The 20,600-nt window shown below is 54.3% G+C and overlaps 1 protein-coding gene across 2 annotated transcripts in view; it reads left to right on the forward strand.

Moving 5' to 3' along the window:
- The first annotated feature begins 3,873 nt into the window (after nucleotides 1-3,873).
- Nucleotides 3,874-20,600, forward strand: part of LOC140735709 (annexin A2-like) — a 38,020-nt gene continuing 21,293 nt past the window's right edge. Inside the window, exons 1-4 of one of the 2 annotated variants that reach the window (XM_073061112.1) lie at nucleotides 3,874-4,026; nucleotides 6,617-6,676; nucleotides 12,773-12,869; nucleotides 13,200-13,294. In XM_073061112.1, the coding sequence (XP_072917213.1) occupies nucleotides 6,629-6,676; nucleotides 12,773-12,869; nucleotides 13,200-13,294 (240 nt within the window). In that variant the 5' untranslated portion in view covers nucleotides 3,874-4,026; nucleotides 6,617-6,628. The other variant, XM_073061113.1, reaches the window with a different exon arrangement.

Below are 20,600 nucleotides of genomic sequence, written 5' to 3' on the forward strand. Positions count from 1 at the left end.
CAGGCATTACAATAAATAATAAACAGGACAATAGGGCAAGGTGTCAGTCCAGGCTTCGGGTATTGAGGAGTCTGATAGCTTGGGGAAAGAAACTGTTACATAGTCTGGTCGTGAGAGCCTGAATGCTTCGGAGCCTTTTCCCAGATGGCAGGAGGGAGAAGAGATTGTATGAGGGGTGCATGGGGTCCTTCATAATGCTGTTTCCTTTGCGGATGCAGCGTGTAGTGTAAATGTCCGTGATGGCGGGAAGAGAGACCCCGATGATCTTCTCAGCTGACCTCACTATCCGCTGCAGGGTCTTGCGATCCGAGATGGTGTAATTTCCGAACCAGGCAGTGATGCAGCTGCTCAGGATGCTCTCAATACAACCCCTGTAGAATGTGATGAGGATGGGAGTGAGAGATAGACTTTCCTCAGCCTTCGCAGAAAGTAGAGACTCTGCTGAAATGATTGCTGGTGCCAGATGGGGTGGTTTGAGTATCTCAGAAACTGGTGATCTCCTGGGATTTTTACAGATAACAGTCTAGAGTTTACAGTGGAAAAACAACAAACAACCAGTGACAGACAGGCCTGTGGTGAAAATGACTTGTTAATGAGAGAGGTCAGAGGGCAATATCCAGACCGGTTCAACTGACAAGGCAACAGCGACTCAAATGACCACGCATTACAACACTGGTGTGAAGAAGAGCATCTCTGAACACATGTCAAACCTTGAAACGGCAGAAGACGACAGACACACACTCAGCAGCCACTTTGTTAGGTACCTATTAAAGTGACCGCTAAGTGTGTGTTGAAACATGCAGTGCAACGCGTTGTTTGCGTCAACGAGTTGACAATGACTAACCCCTCGCTCTGAGCCAGAGGGAAAGTTGTTGACCAGCATCACCGACCGGCGTGCTGTATGTGGGATCTTGCTGTGTGACCTTGGCTGCCAGGTTCGACAATTGTTGGTGTAATGGCTTCACAGGTATCCTGAACCAGTCAAAGTTAAACACAAGTTCAAAAGGTTTTCAACACGGTGTCAAATGGTTCAAGTGTAGTAGAGATTGAAAGATGGGCTGAATAGCCGTCAGCACATTCTTAATCCCAGGGCAGTGAACTCCAGCTGTCCTACAAGCATTTACCAGTGGGTGGCAGTCTTGGCCCATAGATTCCCAGTGATATATCCCCTATACTCTGCTATCTCTTTATCACTCTGTTGGTCTGACACCCTCTCTAACCCTGTGTGTGTGTGTGTGTGTGTGTCCTCCTCCCGCTGTGTCCAGCTTGGCCATTGTCCGAGGGTTTTAGGTGGATAAGATCAGCAGACCTGCCGCTCCCAGCACTGCGTCACTGCCTCTCCACCCTCAGGAATGCTGCCAAGCCAGAGGAGGCGGTTCTGGAGAGAGAGAGGAAGGGTGAGGTCGGGGGGATGATTCAACACCGAACTGGGTGTGTGGTGAAGGTAGAACAAAGGCAGCGGCCCGGACCGTGCGGAACCTCGTTTCGGTCTCTCACCTCAACACCGCCCCCCTACCTGAAACCTGAGGCTGCCTCTGTAGTAGGGAGACGAGCCGGTCGAACCAGAAATCCCTGTTCCTGAAACGATCCTGCATCTGCCTCCTCCTTCGCCGCGGAGGCCATTCAGGCTGCAGTACCTGTGCTAGTCTCCTTCCTCCTCCCTCCCGGCCCTAGAGTGGGAGTGGGAGTAAAACGCCTAGAGTGGGAGACTGGACCTGTAGGCAGGCCTCCCCTTGCAATCTCCTCTGCGTTTTATAAAGACTCAACATTACCTTTATCTGTCAGGTGTTCATCGAAATACACGCGGTGGTTGTGTCACTCCGGGATGTGCACGCGTGGCCACGCTTTGACGTGGTTCAACATCTGTAAATGACAATTATGCTCTGGCTGCCCACTCTATCCTTCCCTCTTACACACCTCTCACCTTCCCTTAACCTTTCCTCGTAAGGCAGAGATGTGGACTCTCTAACCCGGGCAGCATCCGGGTGAACTCCCTCTGCTCCCACGTACTGATCTCAATAGTTAATCACCGTTCAACCATACACAGCCAAACGAAGCCACGTTTCTCCGGGATCAAGGTGCAAAACACAGTGCGTGGATCCCGAACAGCCCATAAAATAATAACAACAAATAATAAAAAGAATATCCTGTGGACTCCAAGTGTGATCTAACCAGGGTTTTACAGAGTTACAACATTACCTCAGGGCTCTTGGTCTCATTCCTCTGACTACTGAAGACCAACACCTTCTAAACCACCCGACCACCTTACGCAGCAACTTTGAGGGATTGATGTCCCTGGAGCCCAAGGTCCCTCTGCCCCTCCACGCTGATAAGAATCCTGCCATTAGCCCTGTATCTTTGACTTTGCAAAGAGAGTCATTTCACACTCTTCTGGACCTGGCAATCTAGGTGATGTGTGTATATCTTCACAATGCACAGCTCTTTACCCCTCACCTCACAGACTGGGGAGCAATTACCCCCCCACCCACAACCACCACTGGACTACCAGGCATTCAGATTAAACCCTCCTCCACAACCAAGCAAGTCCCATTGATGATAATGGGGCATTCGGTGACAGTCAAAGGTGAGAAGCAGTTTCAGAGCCTCGTTGGGTTCGAGCCCCAACCTCGGTGGTTGCAGCTGAAGTAAACAGCGTCACTGAGCAGAGGAGGAAGATAAAGACTGGCTTAATTTGTCACATAAACATCCAGTGAGTGAGATTCATCATTTGCGTCAACGACTGCTGCAGCCCGAGAATGTGCTGGGGGCAGCCCGCAAGTGTTGCCACGTTTCCAGCGCATCCTAGCACCCTTGGAACGTGGGGGGAAACCGGAGCACCCGGAGGAAAACCTCTCCGCCATGATGAGAACTCCTTACAGACAGCGACGGGAATTGAACCCGGGCCACTGGCTCTGCAAATCCCATCCCAAGTTGTCAATGGTCTCCACCCCATCTATTCCCCTTGTTGGGTATGGGGGCTTGCTGTGTGCAAAGCGGGTGCCTGATTCCCAGCACCACGGTTCAAAGGGGGCAGGTGGGACAATGTTCAAACACGAGGACGTGCGAGGTGCGGTCAGTAAATTTGCCGGTGACATTAAAAGCTTGTGCTGAAACTGGAGCAGGAAATGGCAAACGCAGTTTAATCTGGGTACACGCGAGCTGTGTTTTGGGATGACGGATCAGGGTAGACGGTTGGTCCCTGGGGAGTGTTGTAGACCAGAGAGACCTCGGGATACGAGTACAAGGCTCCCTGAAAGCGGAGTCACAGGTAACTGGGCGGCAAAGGCTCCGGCCTTCATCAATCAGGACACTGAGTACAGATGTGGGGATGTTGTGTTTATTGAAACACAGTGTGGAATAGTCTCCACCACCCAGCAATCCCCTGATTTATTCCTAGCCTAATTAATGACTGGTTAACGTACCACTGGTGGGTCTTTGGGCTGTGGGGGGGGGGGAGGGGGGACGTACAAACTCCTACAGGAAATTGAACCCTGGTCTCCTGTACCGTACAGTGTTGTGCTTAAGCTACCGTGGTCGCCCTGCTGTAGGAAAGATGCCATTGGAGTGCAGGGAGTGTGGAGGGCATTTACCAGGATGTTGCCAAGACTCGAGGGACTGGGTTATGGAGAGGGGTTGGACAGGCTGGGGCATTATTCTTTGGACCGTGGGGTGGCCTCACAGCTATACAGGGCAAACGTGCACGTTCCTTTCCTCAGGGTTAAAGCGAGAGAGGAGAGATCTCACAGGATCCTTGTTCACCCAGAGAGTGGTCAGAATAGGGACCGGGCTGCCAAAGGAAGTGATTACGTCTGCAATATTTAAAAGGTGTTTGGGCAGGTACACGGGTAGGAAGGGTGGTCCACACGGATCGTTTCGGGACTGGCTGGTCCCCTGCCCGCTTACTGACTGGTTTGTGTGTGTGAGCTCACGGAGGAGTGTACGTGACCCGCCCACAGGGAGAGGCAGCGAAACCGGACCGAGCAAGGAAGGTCACAACCAACTCTCTCAGAGTGAAACAGCCCTCAGGTAAGGCTGCGCGGAGCGGGGAGGGGGCAGAGAGAGAGAGAGAGAGACGGAGGGAATGAGGGGCAAACAGACAGGTTAGGGAAATCCTTGTTTTCCGACTCTGTCCTAAGACGAGACGAGCAGGACTCCCCGGGTGGAGGAAGGAATATACACGGATTTATCCGGAGAAGTGAGTCATTCTAGAGTCTCCAATTCACAAAAGTTCTTTAAATATTCCGGTCCTGCAGTACAGACTGCCGTTTCTTTTCACTCCCCGTTCCGCCGCTGATTCCACTGACCACCCCACGTCCGTGGCCTCCTTCATCGTGTCGGTGGCTCCCTCCCGGACCGATACGGGACGCCAAACAAATCGCTGGAGTACTCTGCAGGCCGGGCAGCGCCTGTTGGGAGAGAAACCCAGGAACCCCGACCCTCCTGTCCCCTTTCTCACTTCTCCAGTTCTGATGAAGGGTCCCAGACCCGAAAGGTTGCCCCTGCGCCTCCCCCCACAGATGCTGCCTGACCCGCCCAGTCTTTGGATGTTAAGACTATTTAGTGATAATCCCACATTTCCTGAAATTCACTCTTGAATTTCCAATGAGTTGATTTCTGATCAGAATGTGTTTAATGAGTCTTTCTCACCAGAAGTTCTCTCTTTAAGGCTTCCTGATGGTCCAGAACATCAACAGTTTATTCCTCTCCATGGATGCTGCCTAAATTGCTAAATTCCTCCAGCATTTAATGTGTGTTGTTGTGGATGTCCAGCATCTGCAGAATCTCTTGTGTTTAGGATCTCTTTAAAACTGACCCCGCTAGGCTGGTATCTGACAAGGTGTAGGGAGGATGGTTCTTGTGGAAAGGTCTAGACCCCCAGGGCTCACGATTGAAACGTGAGGGGTGCCCCATTTAAGATGGACCCCAGGTGATTTAATTTTCCTTCCCAGCGACTGGGTGAGACGTTGGAATTCTCAGCAAGGGCGTTGGGAGCAGAGGCTTGGTGTGGTTGATAAGGAAGGGGTGAAAGGTTGGTAGTGAAAGGCTGTAAATTAGAGTCAGATACCTACATAGTGTTTAATGCAGAGCCAGTTCCTGCCACTGTCTGCTGGTACGATCTCCTTGTGACAGAGTGCGTTCCCTCCCATTACCCAAAGACGTACAGGTTAGAGTTAGTAAGTTGTGGGTAGGTTTCAATGGCACCAGAAGCGTGCCGACTCTCGCGGGCTGCCCCCAGCACATCCTCGACTGTGTTGGTCGTTGACGCAAAGGACACGTTTCACCGTGTGTTTCAATGTGACAAATGAAAATAGTCTTTCTCTTCAAGTCAAAATACCAGAGAAACTCAGCGGGCCAGGCAGCGTGAGGGGGGGGGGGGCAGTGTGGATAGTGACAGAGGATGGGGGTTGATAGGGTAGGAGTCAAAGGGCTACAGACATGGGATTTGCCGATAGTGGGTGGGGTGTGTCAATGTCCTCTTGCTCTGTCCTGCTTGGGGATGAGGGCTGCAAGTGGCAACTCGCTCCGGTGTCCAGCCGAAGAGATGTCTTTGAATGTGAGCATCTGATTTGGGCACAGCAAGATCCCGGTTTGTGATAGGGGGCAGATAATTGACCCCTGTGGGGGGGAGATCTCCACACGTTGAGTGGGAGGTCCAGGATGCTTTTACTGGGACTGCGTCTCTCCGCACAGCGCAGTGCGTGGACTGGAGACCCCCTCACCCCTAGGACGAGGGTGACTTCTGTCAGTGGGGAGGGAGGGGCACACTGAGGGGGTGTGGACGAGGAAGGAGCACAGTGGGAGGGGTGGTCACAGCTTTAGGGCAATGCCTTAAACCCTCCAGATACTCCACGCTGGAGGTTCAGCAGCAGGGACTTTGCTTGTTCTAGCAGAGGCTCCCCCTTCCTCCGTCACTCAGTCTTCACCTCCACTTCCTCCCTCACCTACACTCCAGGTTGATCAGGCCCTTCTGGCTGAACCAGATTCCTGCCTCACACAGGAATGCTGCTGAGTGTGAGTGCACAGGACACATAGGGGAGCACCCAGCCCTTTCCAGCAGGGGGCCCCACTGAGGCACAGCAAGATCCAGTCAGTAGCAATCGGAGTATTGCAATTGTCCATGTGCAAGGGCTATATCAGGAGCTGAATATCAGTAAAAGCGATCGGGGTTCAATTTCTGCCGCTGTCGGTAAGGTGCTGGGGTCTCCCTGAGGGGTGCAATTGTGCCCCATCCCTCCTCACCACCCCCCCAACAGCGAGGAGCTCCCTCCTCACCACCCCCCCTACAGCGAGGAGCTCCCTCCTCACCACCCCTCCACAGCACGGAGTTCCCTCCCTCTCTGTGGTGCTCCCTCAGCACTTCGAGCCATCGAGCCTGTGCCGGCTCACAGAGCAATCTCAATCTCCTCTACTAGTCAATCCCCCCCCCACCCCCACCACACTCTCGTCATCTCCCTGCCGGATTCCCCAGCAGCCTGGCCATTGTTGGGATGTGGGAGGCCGAATCACTGAGCTGTAAGGACCCCACGTTGACTGGGATGTGAGCGAGACAGGAAGGCGACTCTCCGCATCGAGGTACACACTCACGCTGTGCAAACCCTCTCTGCTGTCCCCACAGTCTCCCGGAAGGATGGTGCTTGTAAACGAGATTCTCAGTCAGATCGTTCAGGTGGATCGGGTAAGCTTCCCTCTGCTGGTGTTAGTGTCAAATGGTGCAGAATGCCGAACGGTTGCTAAAAGACACGTGACTAAGGGGACGTGTGTGTGTTTCTCTGTTCCGTCTGTCTATCCAGTCTGCCTGGTAAGGTGTCAGAGCTGTCAAGTGTGTGAGAGAACCGCTCTGAGTTGGAGATGGTGTGGAGCAGAGGGTGCCAACCGTTTTTATGCCATGTGCCAATACCATTAAACAAGGCATCTGTAGACCACAGGTTGGGATCCCCTGGTGTGGAGGGAGTTTCACTCTGTGTCTGACCCCGGGAGTGTGTGATGGGACGGTGTGGAGGGAGTTTCACTCTGTGTCTGACCCCGGGAGTGCGTGATGGGACGGTGTGGAGGGAGCTTCACTCTGTGTCTGACCCCGGGAGTGTGAGATGGGACAGTGTGGAGGGAGCTTCACTCTGTGTCTGACCCTGAGAGTGCATGATGGGACGGTGTAGAGGGAGCTTCACTCTGTGTCTGACCCTGGGAGTGCGTGATGGGACGGTGTAGAGGGAGCTTCACTCTATGTCTGACCCCGGAAGTGTGTGATGGGACGGTGTGGAGGGAGCTTCACTCTGTGTCTGACCCTGGGAGTGCATGATGGGACGGTGTAGAGGGAGCTTCACTCTGTGTCTGACCCCGGGAGTGTGTGATGGGACGGTGTTGAGGGATCTTCACTCTGTGTCTGACCCCGGGAGTGCGTGATGGGACGGTGTGGAGGGATCTTCACTCTGTGTCTGACCCCGGGAGAGTGTGATGGGACGGTGTAGAGGGAGTTTCACTCTGTGTCTGATCCCGGGAGAGTGTGATGGGATGGTGTGGAGGGAGCTTCACTCTGTGTCTGACCCTGGGAGTGTGTGATGGGACGATATGGAGGGAGTTTCACTCTGTGTCTGACCCCGGGTGTGTGTGATGAGACGGTGTGGAGGGAGTTTCACTCTGTGTCTGACCGCGGGAGTGTGTGATGGGACAGTACGGAGGGAGTTACACTCTGTGTTTGACCCCAGGATTGTGTGATGGGACGGTGTGGAGGGAGCTTCACTCTGTGTCTGACCCTGGGAGTGTGTGATGGGACGGTGTGGAGGAAGTTTCACTCTGTGTCTGACCCCGGGAGTGTGTGATGGGACAGTGTAGAGGGATCTTCACTCTGTGTCTGACCCCGGGAGTGCGTGATGGGACAGTGTGGAGGGAGATTCACTCTGTGTCTGACCCCGGGAGTGTGTGATGGGACGGTGTGGAGGGAGCTTCACTCTGCGTCTGACCCCGGGAGTGTGTGATGGGACGGTGTGGAGGGAGTTTCACTCTGCGTCTGACCCCGGGAGTGCGTGATGGGACGGTATGGAGGGAGTTTCACTCTGTGTCTGACCCCGGGTGTGTGTGATGAGACGGTGTGGAGGGAGTTTCACTCTGCGTCTGACCGCGGGAGTGTGTGATGGGACAGTATGGAGGGAGTTTCACTCTGTGTCTGACCCCGGGAGTGTGTGATGGGACGGTGTGGAGGGAGCTTCACTCTGCGTCTGACCCCGGGAGTGCATGATGGGACGGTATGGAGGGACTTTCACTCTGTGTCTGACCCCGGGAGTGTGTGATGGGACGGTGTGGAGGGAGCTTCACTCTGCGTCTGACCCCGGGAGTGCATTATGGGACGGTGTGGAGGGAGTTTCACTCTGCGTCTGACCCCGGGAGTGTGTGATGGGACGGTATGGAGGGAGATTCACTCTGTGTCTGACCCCGGGAGTGCGTAATGGGACGGTGTGGAGGGAGTTTCACTCTGTGTCTGACCCCGGGAGTGTGTGATGGGACGGTGTGGAGGGAGATTCACTCTGCGTCTGACCCCGGGAGTGCGTGATGGGACGGTGTGGAGGGAGCTTCACTCTGCGTCTGACCCCGGGTGTGTGTGATGAGACGGTGTGGAGGGAGTTTCACTCTGTGTCTGACCGCGGGAGTGTGTGATGGGACAGTATGGAGGGAGTTTCACTCTGTGTCTGACCCCGGGTGTGTGTGATGGGACGGTGTAGAGGGAGTTTCACTCTGTGTTTGACCCCGGGATTGTGTGATGGGACGGTGTGGAGGGAGTTTCACTCTGTGTCTGATCCTGGGAGTGTGTGATGGGACGGTGTGGAGGGAGTTTCACTCTGTGTCTGACCCCGGGAGTGTGAGATGGGACGGTGTGGAGGGAGTTTCACTCTGTGTCTGACCCCGGGAGTGCGTGATGGGACGGTGTGGAGGGAGCTTCACTCTGCGTCTGACCCCGGGAGTGCATGATGGGACGGTGTGGAGGGAGTTTCACTCTGCGTCTGACCCCGGGAGTGTGTGATGGGACGGTGTGGAGGGAGATTCACTCTGTGTCTGACCCCGGGAGTGCGTGATGGGACGGTATGGAGGGAGTTTCACTCTGTGTCTGACCCCGGGAGTGTGTGATGGGACGGTGTGGAGGGAGATTCACTCTGTGTCTGACCCCAGGAGTGTGTGATGGGACGGTGTGGAGGGAGATTCACTCTGTGTCTGACCCCGGGAGTGTGTGATGGGATGGTGTGGAGGGAGATTCACTCTGTGTCTGACCCCGGGAGTGTGTGATGGGACGGTGTGGAGGGAGTGTGTGATGGGACGGTGTGGAGGGAGCTTCACTCTGTGTCTGACCCCGGGTGTGTGTGATGGGACGGTGTGGAGGGAGTTTCACTCTGTGTCTGACCGTGGGAGTGTGTGATGGGACAGTATGGAGGGAGTTTCACTCTGTGTCTGACTCCGGGAATGTGTGATGAGACAGTGTGGAGGGAGCTTCACTCTGTGTCTGACCCCGGGAGTGTGTGATGGGACGGTGTAGAGGGAGTTTCACTCTGTGTTTGACCCCGGGATTGTGTGATGGGACGGTGTGGAGGGAGCTTCACTCTGTGTCTGATCCCGGGAGTGTGTGATGGGACAGTATGGAGGGAGCTTCACTCTGTGTCTGATCCCGGGTGTGTGTGATGGGATGGTGTGGAGGGAGATTCACTCTGTGTCTGACCCCGGGAGTGTGTGATGGGACAGTGTGGAGGGAGATTCAGTCTGTGTCTGACCCCGGGATTGTGTGATGGGACGGTGTGGAGGGAGTTTCACTCTGTGTCTGACCCCGGGATTGTGTGATGGGACGGTGTGGAGGGAGTTTCACTCTGTGTCTGACCCCGGGAGTGTGTGATGGGATGGTGTGGAGTGAGTGTGTGATGGGATAACTGTGTTCTGTTGTTAAGTAATTTCCATCAGAGCAATTTTTACATTTTAAGATATTTGTTTTCCCTTGAAGCTTAGAAAGAAGTTCAGTTTGTCTCACTGAGAATGTCCCACAGGATACTGAAACTGTGTGGAGAATGTTTCCAATTATCATAAAAATGCCTCAGAAATGTTAATTGCCATTTGGCTAAAGGGATCAGAGGATGATTTCTGGATTGAGCAGACACATTCATAACACAGACTCTCTCACCCGTTCTCTCTCACACTTGTTCTCACTCTCTCACTCACACTTTCTCTCTGTTTCTCTGTCTTTCTCACTCTTTTTCTCTCCCGCTCTGTCTCTCACACAAATAGAGATGTTGCGAACCCCGTAACTGGGTCACTTACCAGCAAAGATAGAGACGTCCGTTGATGTCTGATGGTACTATTTTTCACAGTATTTATTAGTAAAAATACACAAAAATAATATCAATGCAAATATACAGATAATATACGTCGTCAATACTAAACCTAAAAGTGCAGGTATAATAATAATCAATAAGAAATAAGCTCTATCGCTGTCTAGGGGATAATGAATTGTCCGATGGAAATATAAAGTTCAGTTCAGTTCATACAGGCTGCCGTCGTTGCTGATCACCGTGTGGCAATTGTTGGGGAGAGAGAGAGAGAGAGAGAAAAACTTGCTGACTTTCCTTGTTACGATCTTGATCCGTATTCGTCCTTTAGCTAGACCGTTCCGTGGAGGACTCGTCACCCAGGCAAGGGTGGACACGCACACAAGCCCCCATCGGTCTCGTAGCGTCTCTCTTGGTGCGTCTGAGGGGTGTTCCCCAGACCCTACTTTTATCCCCACTCACGGGGTCTCAGGTGTCAATCAGGTTGAGATGATGCATCCCTTAACCAGACCACTCTGGTTGCCCCCTGAGGGGTTTCAATGAATAGTACAGTACTCAATACACAATTCCTTCTCCAAGAGACAATAGCAGTAATCAGTGGTTCTGTTCTGCTTTTGTTAGGAGACATTCCACTTTTTGTGTATTCCTGCGTTGTCAATAACAACTGCCTTTTCTGTTATCCTGCGTCTCTCTCTCTCTCTCTCTCTCTCTCATTACTGACATGATGTGTATCTCTCTCATTTCCTGGGTATCAGACCCGAAATAATAGCGATCTTGCGATTCTCAAAAGGGGGGGGGGGCATGGGCATTGGCGATTCTGTACCCTTCTGCCCATCAGATTTGCTCCTCATTCGTAACAGAGACGACAGACCCTCTGTGGGTCTCAGATGTCCCAGGGATCTGAATTTTCCCATGAGGCCTGTGACTGCTCACTGAAATATCATTACAGCACAGTACAGGCCCTTCAGCCCACAATGTTGTGCTGACTCCATAATTAATCTAATCCTGTCCTCACACACAGTCCATAACCCTCTGATGTCATATATCCATTGCCTATTTAATAATCTTTTCAATGTTCCTAATGTATCTGCCTCTACCACCACCCCTGGCAGTGCGTTCCACATCCTCTGTTTAGAAATAATTACCTCTGACATCCCACCCCCCCCCCCCCCCATACTTACCAGAAGTCCTCTGGCATTGGTCATGGTCGCCCTGGGAAAAACTCTCTGGCTGTCTACTCTATTCCTCTTATCATCTTGTACACCTCTACCTCTCATCTCCCTTCGCTCCAAAGGGAAAAGTCCTAGTTCACTCAACCTTTCCTCATAAGACGTGCTCTCCAATCCAGACAGTATCCTGGTAAATCACTGCATCCTCTCTAAAGCTTCCTATAATGAGGAGACCAGAACTGAGCACAATTCTCCAAGTGTGGTTGAACCAGGGTTTTGTCGAGCTGCAACATTACTTTCCAACTCAATCCCCCAACCAGTCTGTGACCCATTCTATGGAAGTGTTATTCTGTATATAACCCAACTCCCCCCCCATCCCAATCCCTGTAAAGCCCCAGACCCCTGGATTAGATACCAACCTGTAACTCACTCCCTGGAGATCTATCACTCAATACCTAAGCCTCCTGAACCCCTTGATTAGATCCCAGTCTGTAACGTACCCCTGGAGATCTGTAATTCTATATATAAACCTCCAAAATGCCTGGGATTAGATCTCAGCCTGTAACCTACCCCTGGAGATCTGTTATTCTATATATAAACCTCTTGAACCCCTCGATTAGATCCCAGCCTGTAACCTACCCCTGGAGATCTGTTATTCTATATATAAACCTCTTGAACCCCTTGATTAGATCCCAGCCTGTAACCTACCCCTGGAGATCTGTTATTCTATATATAAACCTCTTGAACTCCTCGATTAGATCCCAGCCTGTAACCTACCCCTGGAGATCTGTTATTCTATATATAAACCTCTTGAACCCCTCGATTAGATCCCAGCCTGTAACTTACTCACTCCCTGGAGATCTATCATTCAATACCTAAACCTCCTGAACCCCTTGATTAGATCCCAGTCTGTAACGTACCCCTGGAGATCTGTAATTCTATATATAAACCTCCTGAACCCCCCGATTAGATCCCAGCCTGTAACCTACCCCTGGAGATCTGTTATTCTATATATAAACCTCTTGAACCCCTCGATTAGATCCCAGCCTGTAACCTACCCCTGGAGATCTGTTATTCTATATATAAACCTCTTGAACTCCTCGATTAGATCCCAGCCTGTAACTCACTCACTCCCTGGAGATCTATCATTCAATACCTAAACCTCCTGAACCCCCCGATTAGATCCCAGCCTGTAACCCCCCCCAGTGACTTAGGACTTTAATTCTACGTGTGAACTCTCTCTCTGTGCTCGCTAATGTCCCTCCTGGTCTCACCCATACTCACCGTTCCTCCTTTCCTTTGCAGCCAATGAACTGGGGAGGTCTGGCCACCCTGAAACCTTACGCCAACTTCTTTGCTGAAGACGATGCGAAGGCTCTGAAGCAGGCAATGGATGTGAAAGGTACTGATCACTCAGTCAACCCCCCACCGCTCCCTTCCCAGGGACCCTCTTCCCTTCCCTCTATTCAGCAGGTCCTGGAACAGAGAGCAGCCCTGGAGGTGCCTCGGTGTCGCCGCTCAGTGGTGGGATGAAGAACTGCGCCCACTGCTCCTCCCCAGCTTCAGTTCAGGGACGGAAAGGCAAAGGAACATCTGCAGATGCTGCAAATCTGAAGCAAATTGCCACCACACTGTGCTTCCTGCTCACTGCCCCTCCTGCAGCACAGCACTCCCTCATCGCACATCCTGTGCTGGGACCCACCTCACTCTGCGCTCTCTTTCCACCCCACAGGAGTTGACGAAGCTGCCATTGTCAAAATCCTCTCCAATCGCACCTGGGACCAAAGGCAACTCATCACTAAAGCTTTCCACAAACAGTACAATGTGGTGAGTCTCTGCAGTGGGTTACACTCACTCTCACATTCACACACGCATAGATATGTCCACAGCCCCACACAGACACATATCGCAAACACCCACACACAACATACTGAATATAGAGGCATAGGACATGACAGTGCAGAAACAGGCCCTTTGGCCCATCTAGTCTGTGCCGAACCATTAATCTGCCTCGTCCCATCGACCTGCACCTGGTCCATAGCCCTCTACCCCCCTCCCATCCACATACCTACCCAAACTTCTTTTAAATGTTGAAATCGAGGGAATAAAGTCCTAACCTGTTCAAACTTTCCCTGTAACTCAGGTCCTCAAATCCCGGTAACATCCTTGTAAATTTTCTGTGCTCTTTCAACCTTATTCACATCTTCCCTGTAGGCAGGTGACCAAAACTGTACACGATACTCCAAGTTAGCCTCAGCAATATCTTATACAATTTCCACAGAACCTCCCGACTCCTGTACCAAATCATACCATGATTTATGAAGGTCAGTGCGCCAATAGCCTTCTTTATGACCCTGTCTACCTGTGACACCACTTATGGATCTGTATTCCCAGACTCCTCAGTGCCCTACAATTCACTCTGCAATCCTACCCTGGTCAGTCTTCCCAAAGTGCAAAACCTCACACTCGTCTGCATTAAATTCCATCTGCCATTTTCCAGACCATTTTCCCAGCTGGTAGTCCTGACTATTGCTAATCAGTCCCCGTCTATCCAAATACTCCTATATCCAGTCCCTCAGAACACCTTCCAATAACTTTCCCTCTGCTGATGTCAGACTCATCGGCCTATAATTTCCTGGTTTATTTTAGAGCCTTTCTGAGACAACGGAATAGCATTAGCTATCCTGCAGTCCTCCGGCACCTCACCTGTGATTAAGAATGTTTTAAATATCTCTGCTAAGGCTTTTGCAGTTTCTGCTCCAGCCTCCCACAGGGTCTGAGAGAACACAAACACACACAGGACACAGTGGCAGAGGTCGGGCTCGAGCTCTGAGTCAGTGGTTAGAACAGGAATCCCCGGGCTGCTTGTAATCAGGTAGGGGTGGTGGGCTGGAATTTGAGAAGGGTAAAAGATCTGGGAAGGTTGAAGTTACAGGGAGCTATGTAAATGCGAATTACCAACAAGGGTGCACATTTTAAAACCGATGCATTCAAAAAGGACTTTTAGAGGCTCAGCACTAGGAAGGGTTTCGATGGGCGGTTCCTGGATGGGTGGGAATCTTGGTCAGCCAGAGGCCTGTTCCCATGCTGAAAGACTCCATGAGTCTGTGGCCTTGCTGAATTGGAGGACTGAGCAGGAGGTCTGGGATGGAGGAAGTCGGGAGCTTGGTAAGGAGGTCTGGGATGGAGGGAGTGAGGAGCTTGGTAAGGAGGTCTGGGATGGAGGGAGTGAGGAGCTTGGTAAGGAGGTCTGGGATGGAGGGAGTGAGGAGCTTGGTAAGGAGGTCTGGGATGGAGGGAGTGAGGAGCTTGGTAAGGAGGTCTGGGATGGAGGGAGTGAGGAGCTTGGTAAGGAGGTCTGGGATGGAGGGAGTGAGGAGCTTGGTAAGGAGGTCTGGGACGGAGGGAGTGAGGAGCTTGGTAAGGAGGTCTGGGATGGAGGGAGTGAGGAGCTTGGTAAGGAGGTCTGGGATGGAGGGAGTGAGGAGCTTGGTAAGGAGGTCTGGGACGGAGGGAGTGAGGAGCTTGGTAAGGAGGTCTGGGATGGAGGGAGTGAGGAGCTTGGTAAGGAGGTCTGGGACGGAGGGAGTGAGGAGCTTGGTAAGGAGGTCTGGGACGGAGGGAGTGAGGAGCTTGGTAAGGAGGTCTGGGATGGAGGAAGTCGGGAGCTTGGTAAGGAGGTCTGGGACGGAGGGAGTGAGGAGCTTGGTAAGGAGGTCTGGGATGGAGGGAGTGAGGAGCTTGGTAAGGAGGTCTGGGATGGAGGGAGTGAGGAGCTTGGTAAGGAGGTCTGGGATGGAGGGAGTGAGGAGCTTGGTAAGGAGGTCTGGGATGGAGGGAGTGAGGAGCCTGGTAAGGAGGTCTGGGATGGAGGGAGTGAGGAGCTTGGTAAGGAGGTCTGGGATGGAGGGAGTGAGGAGCTTGGTAAGGAGGTCTGGGATGGAGGAAGTCGGGAGCTTGGTAAGGAGGTCTGGGATGGGGGAAGTCGGGAGCTTGGTAAGGAGGTCTGGGATGGAGGGAGTGAGGAGCTTGGTAAGGAGGTCTGGGATGGAGGAAGTCGGGAGCTTGGTAAGGAGGTCTGGGACGGAGGAAGTCGGGAGCTTGGTAAGGAGGTCTGGGACGGAGGGAGTGAGGAGCTTGGTAAGGAGGTCTGGGATGGAGGAAGTCGGGAGCTTGGTAAGGAGGTCTGGGATGGAGGGAGTGAGGAGCTTGGTAAGGAGGTCTGGGATGGAGGGAGTGAGGAGCTTGGCAAGGAGGTCTGGGATGGAGGGAGTGAGGAGCTTGGTAAGGAGGTCTGGGACGGAGGGAGTGAGGAGCTTGGTAAGGAGGTCTGGGACGGAGGGAGTGAGGAGCTTGGTAAGGAGGTCTGGGATGGAGGAAGTCGGGAGCTTGGTAAGGAGGTCTGGGACGGAGGAAGTCGGGAGCTTGGTAAGGAGGTCTGGGACGGAGGGAGTGAGGAGCTTGGTAAGGAGGTCTGGGACGGAGGGAGTGAGGAGCTTGGTAAGGAGGTCTGGGACGGAGGGAGTGAGGAGCTTGGTAAGGAGGTCTGGGACGGAGGGAGTGAGGAGCTTGGTAAGGAGGTCTGGGATGGAGGAAGTCGGGAGCTTGGTAAGGAGGTCTGGGATGGAGGGAGTGAGGAGCTTGGTAAGGAGGTCTGGGATGGAGGGAGTGAGGAGCTTGGCAAGGAGGTCTGGGATGGAGGGAGTGAGGAGCTTGGTAAGGAGGTCTGGGATGGAGGGAGTGAGGAGCTTGGTAAGGAGGTCTGGGACGGAGGGAGTGAGGAGCTTGGTAAGGAGGTCTGGGATGGAGGGAGTGAGGAGCTTGGTAAGGAGGTCTGGGATGGAGGGAGTGAGGAGCTTGGTAAGGAGGTCTGGGACGGAGGAAGTCGGGAGCTTGGTAAGGAGGTCTGGGACGGAGGGAGTGAGGAGCTTGGTAAGGAGGTCTGGGATGGAGGGAGTGAGGAGCTTGGTAAGGAGGTCTGGGATGGAGGGAGTGAGGAGCTTGGTAAGGAGGTCTGGGATGGAGGGAGTGAGGAGCTTGGTAAGGAGGTCTGGGATGGAGGGAGTGAGGAGCTTGGTAAGGAGGTCTGGGACGGAGGGAGTGAGGAGCTTGGTAAGGAGGTCTGGGATGGAGGGAGTGAGGAGCCTGGTAAGGAGGTCTGGGATGGAGGGAGTGAGGAGCTTGGTAAGGAGGTCTGGGATGGAGGGAGTGAGGAGCTTGGTAAGGAGGTCTGGGATGGAGGGAGTGAGGAGCTTGGTAAGGAGGTCTGGGACGGAGGGAGTGAGGAGCTTGGTAAGGAGGTCTGGGATGGAGGGAGTGAGGAGCTTGGTAAGGAGGTCTGGGATGGAGGGAGTGAGGAGCTTGGTAAGGAGGTCTGGGACGGAGGGAGTGAGGAGCTTGGTAAGGAGGTCTGGGACGGAGGGAGTGAGGAGCTTGGTAAGGAGGTCTGGGACGGAGGGAGTGAGGAGCTTGGTAAGGAGGTCTGGGATGGAGGGAGTGAGGAGCTTGGTAAGGAGGTCTGGGATGGAGGGAGTGAGGAGCCTGGTAAGGAGGTCTGGGATGGAGGGAGTGAGGAGCTTGGTAAGGAGGTCTGGGATGGAGGGAGTGAGGAGCTTGGCAAGGAGGACTGGGACAGAGGGAGTGAGGAGCTTGGTAAGGAGGTCTGGGATGGAGGGAGTGAGGAGCTTGGTAAGGAGGTCTGGGATGGAGGGAGTGAGGAGCTTGGCAAGGAGGTCTGGGACGGAGGGAGTCGGGAGCTTGGTAAGGAGGTCTGGGATGGAGGGAGTGAGGAGCTTGGTGAGGAGGTCTGGGATGGAGGGAGTGAGGAGCTTGGTAAGGAGGTCTGGGATGGAGGGAGTGAGGATCTTGGTAAGGAGGTCTGGGACGGAGGGAGTGAGGATCTTGGTAAGGAGATCTGGGATGGAGGGAGTGAGGAGCTTGGTAAGGAGGTCTGGGATGGAGGGAGTGAGGAGCTTGGTAAGGAGGTCTGGGACGGAGGGAGTGAGGAGCTTGGTAAGGAGGTCTGGGACGGAGGGAGTGAGGAGCTTGGTAAGGAGGTCTGGGACGGAGGGAGTGAGGAGCTTGGTAAGGAGGTCTGGGACGGAGGGAGTGAGGAGCTTGGTAAGGAGGTCTGGGATGGAGGGAGTGAGGAGCTTGGTAAGGAGGTCTGGGATGGAGGGAGTGAGGAGCCTGGTAAGGAGGTCTGGGATGGAGGGAGTGAGGAGCTTGGTAAGGAGGTCTGGGATGGAGGGAGTGAGGAGCTTGGCAAGGAGGTCTGGGACGGAGGGAGTGAGGAGCTTGGTAAGGAGGTCTGGGATGGAGGGAGTGAGGAGCTTGGTAAGGAGGTCTGGGATGGAGGGAGTGAGGAGCTTGGCAAGGAGGTCTGGGACGGAGGGAGTCGGGAGCTTGGTAAGGAGGTCTGGGATGGAGGGAGTGAGGAGCTTGGTGAGGAGGTCTGGGATGGAGGGAGTGAGGAGCTTGGTAAGGAGGTCTGGGATGGAGGGAGTGAGGAGCTTGGTAAGGAGGTCTGGGATGGAGGGAGTGAGGAGCTTGGTAAGGAGGTCTGGGATGGAGGGAGTGAGGAGCTTGGTAAGGAGGTCTGGGACGGAGGGAGTGAGGAGCTTGGTAAGGAGGTCTGGGATGGAGGGAGTGAGGAGCCTGGTAAGGAGGTCTGGGATGGAGGGAGTGAGGAGCTTGGTAAGGAGGTCTGGGATGGAGGGAGTGAGGAGCTTGGTAAGGAGGTCTGGGATGGAGGGAGTGAGGAGCTTGGTAAGGAGGTCTGGGACGGAGGGAGTGAGGAGCTTGGTAAGGAGGTCTGGGATGGAGGGAGTGAGGAGCTTGGTAAGGAGGTCTGGGATGGAGGGAGTGAGGAGCTTGGTAAGGAGGTCTGGGACGGAGGGAGTGAGGAGCTTGGTAAGGAGGTCTGGGACGGAGGGAGTGAGGAGCTTGGTAAGGAGGTCTGGGACGGAGGGAGTGAGGAGCTTGGTAAGGAGGTCTGGGATGGAGGGAGTGAGGAGCTTGGTAAGGAGGTCTGGGATGGAGGGAGTGAGGAGCCTGGTAAGGAGGTCTGGGATGGAGGGAGTGAGGAGCTTGGTAAGGAGGTCTGGGATGGAGGGAGTGAGGAGCTTGGCAAGGAGGACTGGGACAGAGGGAGTGAGGAGCTTGGTAAGGAGGTCTGGGATGGAGGGAGTGAGGAGCTTGGTAAGGAGGTCTGGGATGGAGGGAGTGAGGAGCTTGGCAAGGAGGTCTGGGACGGAGGGAGTCGGGAGCTTGGTAAGGAGGTCTGGGATGGAGGGAGTGAGGAGCTTGGTGAGGAGGTCTGGGATGGAGGGAGTGAGGAGCTTGGTAAGGAGGTCTGGGATGGAGGGAGTGAGGATCTTGGTAAGGAGGTCTGGGACGGAGGGAGTGAGGATCTTGGTAAGGAGATCTGGGATGGAGGGAGTGAGGAGCTTGGTAAGGAGGTCTGGGATGGAGGGAGTGAGGAGCTTGGTAAGGAGGTCTGGGACGGAGGGAGTGAGGAGCTTGGTAAGGAGGTCTGGGACGGAGGGAGTGAGGAGCTTGGTAAGGAGGTCTGGGACGGAGGGAGTGAGGAGCTTGGTAAGGAGGTCTGGGACGGAGGGAGTGAGGAGCTTGGTAAGGAGGTCTGGGATGGAGGGAGTGAGGAGCTTGGTAAGGAGGTCTGGGATGGAGGGAGTGAGGAGCCTGGTAAGGAGGTCTGGGATGGAGGGAGTGAGGAGCTTGGTAAGGAGGTCTGGGATGGAGGGAGTGAGGAGCTTGGCAAGGAGGTCTGGGACGGAGGGAGTGAGGAGCTTGGCAAGGAGGACTGGGACAGAGGGAGTGAGGAGCTTGGTAAGGAGGTCTGGGATGGAGGGAGTGAGGAGCTTGGTAAGGAGGTCTGGGATGGAGGGAGTGAGGAGCTTGGCAAGGAGGTCTGGGACGGAGGGAGTCGGGAGCTTGGTAAGGAGGTCTGGGATGGAGGGAGTGAGGAGCTTGGTGAGGAGGTCTGGGATGGAGGGAGTGAGGAGCTTGGTAAGGAGGTCTGGGATGGAGGGAGTGAGGATCTTGGTAAGGAGGTCTGGGACGGAGGGAGTGAGGATCTTGGTAAGGAGATCTGGGATGGAGGGAGTGAGGAGCTTGGTAAGGAGGTCTGGGATGGAGGGAGTGAGGAGCTTGGTAAGGAGGTCTGGGACGGAGGGAGTGAGGAGCTTGGTAAGGAGGTCTGGGACGGAGGGAGTGAGGAGCTTGGTAAGGAGGTCTGGGACGGAGGGAGTGAGGAGCTTGGTAAGGAGGTCTGGGACGGAGGGAGTGAGGAGCTTGGTAAGGAGGTCTGGGATGGAGGGAGTGAGGAGCTTGGTAAGGAGGTCTGGGATGGAGGGAGTGAGGAGCCTGGTAAGGAGGTCTGGGATGGAGGGAGTGAGGAGCTTGGTAAGGAGGTCTGGGATGGAGGGAGTGAGGAGCTTGGCAAGGAGGTCTGGGACGGAGGGAGTGAGGAGCTTGGTAAGGAGGTCTGGGATGGAGGGAGTGAGGAGCTTGGTAAGGAGGTCTGGGATGGAGGGAGTGAGGAGCTTGGCGAGGAGGTCTGGGACGGAGGGAGTCGGGAGCTTGGTAAGGAGGTCTGGGATGGAGGGAGTGAGGAGCTTGGTGAGGAGGTCTGGGATGGAGGGAGTGAGGAGCTTGGTAAGGAGGTCTGGGATGGAGGGAGTGAGGAGCTTGGTAAGGAGGTCTGGGATGGAGGGAGTGAGGAGCTTGGTAAGGAGGTCTGGGATGGAGGGAGTGAGGAGCTTGGTAAGGAGGTCTGGGACGGAGGGAGTGAGGAGCTTGGTAAGGAGGTCTGGGATGGAGGGAGTGAGGAGCCTGGTAAGGAGGTCTGGGATGGAGGGAGTGAGGAGCTTGGTAAGGAGGTCTGGGATGGAGGGAGTGAGGAGCTTGGTAAGGAGGTCTGGGATGGAGGGAGTGAGGAGCTTGGTAAGGAGGTCTGGGACGGAGGGAGTGAGGAGCTTGGTAAGGAGGTCTGGGATGGAGGGAGTGAGGAGCTTGGTAAGGAGGTCTGGGATGGAGGGAGTGAGGAGCTTGGTAAGGAGGTCTGGGACGGAGGGAGTGAGGAGCTTGGTAAGGAGGTCTGGGACGGAGGGAG

The sequence above is a fragment of the Hemitrygon akajei genome, chromosome 11 (genome assembly GCF_048418815.1).
Source record: "Hemitrygon akajei chromosome 11, sHemAka1.3, whole genome shotgun sequence".
NCBI classification, from domain to species: Eukaryota; Metazoa; Chordata; class Chondrichthyes; order Myliobatiformes; family Dasyatidae; genus Hemitrygon; species Hemitrygon akajei.